We start from the raw sequence: 8988 nt of genomic DNA, 5'->3' as shown, positions 1-8988 counted from the left end.
CCTTGTTAAGCCCTGATTATTACTGTCCTAAACCATTGCAGCATCAGGGCCTTTTGAACTTCTGAAAGTTCAAATTCAAGACTGCCCTAGCCTGATTTTTTTTTAATTGTTGACAAAGCAGTTACAAACTAATATTCACAGATAATGTCAAACATCCAATTAACAATACAGGTTCGTTCAATCATGTGAAGTTGTACGCATTAGCATATTTGAACATTCAATCCTAGGAAACTAATCGACGACGTTTATCAAGTCGACTATACTAATTATAACAAGGACTAATCAGTCGATTAAATAAACAACACAAACAGGGTCCCAAATGGCTTCAGACAACTTTGCACGACACTGGGGGCTATATGAGTTATCTATGCGACGACTAATCTAATCGAGCATGTATATCACGGAACGTATGCAAACATAAATAGAAAATATTCGGCCAAATAAAAGGCCTTACAAAGACGGAAGAAATCGGAATGAAAAATACCAGAAATACCAAACAATCATAACAGAACATGCTAACAAACTCAATTGGTGTTCAAATAAAACAGAAACAAAAAAGGAAAACTTACTAAAAATGTTCAAACCAAGCCGACCCAAGTCCGAATTAGATTTGACCATTTGAGGCCAAACAAACTTTAACCGGGGTGTTCTCGAGAACACCCTGATTGAAGTCTATTAGACCCCAAACCCTCTATGAAGCAGGTCGGATTCCTCAGGTTCTTGTGTTCTAAGGTTCGAATCTTCAGATTCGGGGTTTGAGGATTTGTGGGTAGATTCGGATCAAACCAAGCTTGGTTTGGTCACGAGGGAGGTCAGGGGAGTGTCTGGTACGAATATGGTGAGGTTTGGTGTAGGTCAGAGTTCGACTCGAATCTTCAAATGAAGATTCGAGAAACTAGGGACTGATTCGAAGCACAAGGATATCAGATCCATGTTCAGGGCAGTGAGGTGGTCCTAGGGTGTTAAGGAGGTGGTCAGAGTGCATGGGGGCAGATAGGGTTTGGAACGGGAAGGGGTTGTGTTTGGGACGATGGTGTACGGTGGGGAAGGTGGGGTTTGGTTTGGGGGCGTGGGGTGTGATGGAGAGTTTATATATGTATTGAGGGTTTAGATCCTGGCCGTTGGATCAAGTGAGATCTATGGCCAGGATCTATTCACTTAGGCAAGACGGTGTCGTTTGGGTGTGATGGTGGGTGAGACCGGGTAAGGGGCATGGACCGGGTCATGTTAACGGGTTTAGAGGAGGGCCTGTATCCGTTGGATCAATGGGGTTGGACGGCTTAGATCATCTTGCCTGAAACGGCGTCGTTTGGGTAAATGAGCAGTCTGATCAAGACCGTCCATTTGAATCAGATCAACGGTTCCAATAGGGATACTGATACGACGTCGTTTGGGGTCCGTACTTGGGCAGGCCTGGCTTGGACTGGGTCTTGCATTGGCTTTGGGCCTTATTTGGGGCCCAATCCGATTTCTTCACTTTTTTTTTTTCTGATTTTAAAATACAACTAAATTAAAATGAATTTTAAACACCCATTAATCAACACCTAACCAATTATCACACACATATTAATTTTTTTTTTAAAAATGGTTAAATCACAGCCTAGAACAAAAGCTGCATATTTTTGTGAATTTTCTTTTAAAAACCGAATTACGGCCCGATTACACACGACATACTTATTTTGTATTTTTGTTTGATAAGATTCAATGAAAACAAAAATGGATAGAAACACAAAGGACTACCAGCACCTGTCACGGAAAATCGAAAAATTGTACAGCGAGGTCATTTGTCACTATTTTTGTTTTCTTTTGGAGTGATTGTCCGTGAAGCAAAAATCACGTGCTTACAGCTAGTTCCCTGAGAAAATCGATCCCAACCTTAATCGGGTAAAAGCTACTTCGACCTCTCTCGCTACTCAATAGTAGTTCCCTGTACTACTATTGATCAATGAAGGATCAAGCCAGATGCCATCTCCTGATGACAACTAGCCAAGTAAGTGTAAGAACGAGTAAGATAGATGAACAAAGGCATGACTCACCATCGTTTTAGAACAGGAAAATTATCACATACTAACTCATAAGATTTCCTCCTCTAAATGACAAACTAAAAGAGTGTGATTAAAGCAAAAATTATTTCTCATAGTTTTGAATTTTGATGGCCAAAAATATAAGCAGACTCAGGATTTAAAGATGGTGAGTACACATAAACAACTGTTCAACTAATACTCTTATCGGACTTTTGATCTTAAAAATTTCAAATAAAATATATGACTCATTTCAATATATATACATTTAAAATTTTTACCGAAATTAACGATCCACCTCGGGCCAAAAATTAACTTAACACACCAAGGAATCGTTTGGTAGGGTGCATAAGAATAATGTTGAATATGGTGTATTAGTAATGTTGGTATTAATTATGCTGACATATTTCTTATCCATTATTTGGTTTGATGTATTAAAACATTACACAATTTCTAAAAGAATTACGTGTTTACAAAAATACCCTCAAAACCAGTCCATCACTCTAACTTTTTAAAAGAGACATATTTTGAGAAATGTTTTTATATGAAATAGTTTTAAAAAAATTATTTGATTTGTCTACATATATTGTAATATAGAACTAAATATTTATTTATAAAAAAGGAATATGTTAAGTATTTATTTATTTACTAGAGCTATAATTTTATTTCTCACTACTTGGATTATTTTAAACTTGCATTTAATATAATAACTAACATATTTTAATCAAGCATAAATTTTGAAGGATAATTTTGTCTTTAACTAAGCTAATGCATACACTAAAACCCATTGCATTGCTAATATCATGATTTTCTATGCATTAGTTATGCATAGAATAATACCAAATAAAATATATAACTAATACTTGCATAATTAATGTATAGATTCAAAATATCTACTAAACATAATATTATTAATACATAAAATTAATACATGCATTATTTTATCTAACTCATCTTACCAGACCTTTGAGGGATATTATTTCTTCAATTCCATACCAATGTTTAAAAATCACCCGACGACAATATAGAAAAAAGAAAAAAGGTGTTCCACGTGAAGTCATCCAAGGACTTGTGTTAGCTCCGAAAAGTATTGTCGTCCTTGATACATGCAAATAATTTATGGTAATTCTTGTTTTCTAGCTTTGGGTAGATGACCACTGGGGGCCAAATTCATTACTCTAATAATTCTTGTCTTTGCTCTCTCACCTCAGATAACCCCAGACACCATCTCTTGCACCTACCACACTGTTTCCAATCTTTCTTCTCTGAACAAAAAAAAATCCAATTTTGAACCAAGAAAACTATGGATCTGCCACCAGAAGAGCTTCAACACTTAAGCTTACCATCAATTTTGAAGGAATCAATTGCCATACCAAAGAGATCTCCACAAACTTTTTACCGTATTACTCTCAGCTTAATCTTGCCGCTCTCTTTTGCTATCTTGGCTCATTCCCTTTTCTCTCATCCAATTCTTGATCAGCTCCATGAAAACCCAAAATCCTCTCACGCTTCTCAATGGACCAAACTCCTCTTCTTCCAATTCTGCTACTTGGTTTTCCTCTTGGCTTTTTCTCTCCTTTCAACTGCTGCTGTTGTTTTCACTGTCGCCTCACTTTACACTTCAAAGCAAGTATCTTTCTCCTCTATAATCACTGCTATTCCTAGCATCTTACGACGTCTGTTCATAACTTTCATATGGGTTTTACTCTCTATGCTTGTTTACAACGCTGTTTTGTCCTTTTTCATTGTGCTCATGTTAATTGTCTTTGAGAGCAAGAACAGTGTAACTCTGTTTCTCATCTCTGTTTTTGTGCTCTCTGTTTTGTTCCTCATAGTGCATGTTTATTTAAGTGCCTTATGGCATCTTGCTAGTGTTGTTACTGTTCTTGAACCAATCCAAGGGGTTACTGCTTTAAAGAAAAGTTATGAATTATTAAAGGGAAAGATGAGGATTGCAGCTGTAATGGTTTTAGGGTATTTGGTGATTTTTGGTCTAATTAGCAGTGGTTTTAGTGCAATTGTTGTAGATGGTGGTGCACATGAGGAACATGAGGCTGGTTACAGTCTATTTGCTAGGATTTTGATTGGAGGGATCTTGATTGGTGTTCTTGTGGTTGTGATTTTGGTGGGGCTTTTGGTTCAAAGCTTGTTTTACTATGTGTGTAAGAGTTATCATAATGAAAGGATTGATAAGAGTGCTTTGTATAGTCATCTTGGTGGGTATTTGGGTGAGTATTATGAGCCTCTCAAAGGGAACATGCAAATTGATGATAGCTTGGAGGTGGAGATGAAAGGTGGAGAAACTGCTTGATTTATGAGTTTGTCATGGTGTTGAGATAGAGCATATTTAATAAGTTTCAGCACTTCTTTTTCTTGCATCTTTAATCTTATGTGTTTTGTAATGAAATGAAGAAGAAGTAAAATTTGTATAATGAGACACTATCCGTGTATATAGCTTAAATTGAGAGTTTTGTTTGTGTTCTTTCATTTTAAGTTTATTCATCATTTGATTAATCATAACTATAGCCTGAAGGGAAGCAACAGTAAAATTGTGTAAATTGTGTTCGTTGACCTATAGATTGGGGGTTCGAGCAGCGGAAGCAGCAGTCAATATTATACCCACTCCCCGTTTTTTTCTCTTTGTGAATATGAAATGCTTTGTAGACGTGAATGTACTCTTTATGCCTACTATAACTTCTTTCTGCTTAACTCAAGTAGATGAAATCTTTGGGTATGTTAAACTTGGGGTTTGCTGCAGGGGGTTCTTTATTCCCTTAATCTTGATTTGCGCTGAATGTTTGTCTACTTTGTTACACGTGATTTTGAATAAGGCGTTGGTGAAATATACTGCTTCTTGTCGGCAATTTCTTTTGACATAGAGAATTTGAGAAGGATCACAGGTATTACTACTATGTAAATATTGATTTCTATCGTTATGCTCTATCATGTTTAAAAGGCCAAATATTTTTTGGTCTTAGAAATCCCAAGCCTATTTTACCTTTAGTCGTGGTCGTGCCGATGAAATGAGGATGGAACAACATCAGCCCCTCGGGCTATATCGAATCTCATACTAGGTACCCGTGCTCACTAGGGGTGTACAAACTCCGGGAGGGCACCCTTACGGCCCAAGCGCAATAACAAATCATCTTGTGGCATAATGAATATATCACTCACTCAGGGTATCCGCGCTCACTAGGGGTGTACAGACTCCGGGAGGGGCCCCTTACGGCCCAAGCGCAATATCAAGCAACCTCGTGGCATATTCAATAGGCTATCGGCCTCATATCAAGCCACCTTGTGGTGTACAACTCAGGCCCTAGGCCTCATAATAATAAATCAGTGTATCACAACTGTGGCGTGCAGCCCGACCCAAAAGTATTCTCAAAACATAGGTAAGGCCTTACTCATTCAAAAATCTCTAAAAGCCACTCGGCACAATAAAATATGATGCTCAGCCCAAAATATCATTTAAAGTATTAAAACAGAGTAAACATGGATGAGTTATGAAAACACTAGAATATAACATGACTGAGTACAAATATAAAAATCAAAACAGTGAGGAAAAAGCAGTAAAAATCCCCTAAGGGTCCAAAACAGTTGGCACGAGGCCCAAATATGGCATTCAGCCCAAAACATGATGATAGCAAACAGTTTTCAATCAAATAAGCAGTAAAACAGTCATTCGGGATAGACTAAGTCACAATCCCCAATGGTGCACGACCCCACGACCGCCATCCAGCGTGTGCGTCACCTCAAAGTAGTACAATGATGTGAAGTTCGGGGTTTCATACCCTCAGGACACATATTTACAATCATTACTTACCTCTATCCGGTACAAACTCTAGCCCGCGATGCCTTTGCCCTCTCGAATCGACCTCCGAATGCTCCAAATCTAACCAAAATCAGTACATAACTATTAAAATATGCTAAGGGAACAAAGTCCACTCAAAAATATCCAATTTACATCAAAAATCCCGAAATTGCTCAAACCCGACCCCTAGGCCCACGTCTCGGAATTCGATACTTTTAATTGCTAGCTAAATTCGTTTGGAGAATAATTACTCTACAAAATTTGTTTGGCTATACAGTGCTTAAAGTTAAAAGCAAATTGGTCCTAATTGTTCTTTTAACAAGTTAGTTCCTCTAAATCAATGTCCTACTTTGGAGAGCATAATATGGGAAAAATATTCTCTACCTAATGGACATGGCCAAAAGTGGACGAACATTTGTAGTAAATTTTATCTTGTGACGCTATATCAAAGGTGGATTTAGTAGATGCAATTAAATTTTTGTATTTAACTCGAATTATTTATAGATATACAAATAAAAGATGTTACATATATTATGATTAATTTATATTTATTCTAAACCATCGACTCTAAATCTTGGCCTATATTTCATTTGGGTAGTTCACAGGAAACATAAGTTAATGCACATAGTATACTGTTAAAATAATATGGGTACCTATTTTCTCAAAGTAAATCAAAGTTGTTCGGCTATGATATTGTAGGGATTTGATTATTGATGCATGCTATCACGTTGTTAACGTCCAACTCTAGGACCCATTCCTAATGACAACGGGCATTAAATATCTATAGGATCTTAAATTGTGAAGCAATAATTGGTTGGCCTTTAATGTTAACGTAATTCTAGCTAGCAAATTCTTTATACCTGTAGTGGTCTTCCTCCCTATCCTTCTCTTCCCTATATATTAGCTGTCATTTTGTTATAGTGAGTTACCCTCGGCTAACTCATGAAAACAAAACGCATAAAGTTTTGGTAAATATTTACCACATTGAAATGTCTACACTAAATCAATATAATTTATCATAATATAGTGCATTTATATATTGGGGACAGGGTTTTGGGGGGGGGGGGGTAAATACATATTATTTAAGTATAGTTAAATGACAAAGTGTGTATAAAACCAAAGGAGGTTGTAGAGTGGTGGTACCGGGTTATTTACATTTAGTATTTTTGACGCGGATCATAAACTTATGTCATTATATGTAAAAGTAAACTAAAATTACAAAAACTATGAATCCTTAATTTTAAACGTACAAGGGTTTATACTAAGAACCTTAAAGATTGAACTCATAGAACTTAAATTCTAACTCCGCCTTTGTATAAAATTGCCATGACCCGGAATTCCCACCATCGGTACTATGATAGCATCTAGCATCACACTTACTAGGCAAGCCAACGTTAGAGTATTACTAACCAATTTCCTTTGAGTTTCAGTGATTTAAAATCATACAAGTTAAAATGAGTAGAAATAAATGCGGAAGTAAGTAAATAGCCTTTTGTCTATATTCTATTGCCAATATTATTGCCATTACCACCCAGAATTCGGTGTCAAAATCCACGAACATACTATGATTTTCTACAAACATCGATCTGAAAGAAATTACAACTGTTTTGGAAATAAAGAAAACAATAATATAGAGATGTAGAAGGGGACGTCAGGGCATGCGGACACCAACAGGACTACCTTGAGTCTCCTAGTTAAAAATATCTTCAATCGACCTCTCAATCAGCCAATACCTGCTCCAAAATCTACACAGAAAGTGCAGAGTGCAGTATCAGTACAACCGACTCCATGTACTGGTAAGTGCCAAGCCTAACCTCGACGAGGTAGTGGCGACGCTATGGTGGGGCAATTACAATATAACCTGCATACAGTGTATAGTAAAAGCAAAAAGAAGAACAGAATAAAATAAAATAGTAACTTGCAAGGAAGAAATACAGAATTCAAGTATCTCATCAGTACCCGTTATAACCAATCCTTAAGTGAAACGCAAAACTACAGAATAACTTGCACAACAGAAGAAATATACATAAACACATAAATTTATGCGGCGCGCATTCTGATCCCACCTTATAATCAGTATCAATATGAACATTCACTCTTATTACTCCATATCAATTCACCTTTATTCCTCCTGTTGCGGCGTGCAACCCGATCCCACCGTACAATAGCATTTCTCCCTTATTTCTCCTTAATATATCACCCTTATTCCTCCTGTTGCGGCGCACAACCCGATCCCACCATATAATAGCATTTCACCTTTATTCCTCCTCAATATATCACCCTTATTACTCATGTTGCGACGTGCAACCCGATCACACCATATCAGTACCAATCACACAATGAGAACATGAATTTCACAATTTAGCTCAAAACTCTCCACAATATTTAAACCTCAAACCAAAGCAAACGGAAAGCTGTACAATTATGAAACTTCACTCAAATAATACTACTCAGCGAAACCAAACCAAAATATACCATAAAACACCAATAAACCAACTTAAGCCAATAATATGAGACAATGAAACTATGTGATAGCTAATACCTTCACCAATAAAAAAAAAATCTGACAAGTAGCAATTAAGCATGGAAATACCAGTGAAGCATGTAGCAGTTACAGTAGGAAACAATATATTAAACAGTAAGAAAACAGGCAAAATAGATAAGTTGGCGGCACATAGGTACTCCTCACCTCACCTATACGCCACATACATGGATTTACACATAGCAATTAAGTCGGGGATCCCTAATCCCTCGAGCCAAGATTAACCACGACACTTACCTCGCTCCAACGGCCAACTCAAAGCTCAACCACCGCTTTTTCCTTCACACAAGCCTACGAACCAATATAATCTATCAATTCACCAACCAAACAATTTAATTTAATCCTTAGGAACTACCTACGATTGCAAGGAATTCAATGTAGGCCATTTGTGAAAAAGTCAACACCCGGGCCCGCTTAGTCCAAACTCGAAATTCGGACCAAAACCCGATTACCCATTCACCCCCGAGCCCAGATGTATAATTGGTTTTGGAATTCGACCTCAATTTGAGGTCTAAATCCCCAAATTTTGAAATCCCTAATTTCTACCCAAAAATCCTCAATTCCATCATGAAAACCTTAGATTCTAGGTTGAAATCTTGTAAAATGAAGTGAAA

At 37.1% G+C, this 8988-nt stretch overlaps 1 protein-coding gene across 1 annotated transcript; it reads left to right on the top strand.

Annotated features, from left to right (window-relative positions):
• Positions 1-3157: 3157 nt before the first annotated feature.
• LOC107794294 (uncharacterized) lies at positions 3158-4492 on the top strand. The gene has a single exon (XM_016616779.2). The coding sequence runs from the start codon at positions 3325-3327 to the stop codon at positions 4330-4332; it is 1008 nt and encodes a 335-aa protein (XP_016472265.1). The 5' UTR covers positions 3158-3324; the 3' UTR covers positions 4333-4492.
• Positions 4493-8988: the final 4496 nt, after the last annotated feature.

The sequence above is a fragment of the Nicotiana tabacum genome, chromosome 7, assembly GCF_000715075.1.
Source record: "Nicotiana tabacum cultivar K326 chromosome 7, ASM71507v2, whole genome shotgun sequence".
NCBI classification, from domain to species: domain Eukaryota; kingdom Viridiplantae; phylum Streptophyta; class Magnoliopsida; order Solanales; family Solanaceae; genus Nicotiana; species Nicotiana tabacum.
This window is presented reverse-complemented; position numbering and strand designations above follow the sequence as displayed.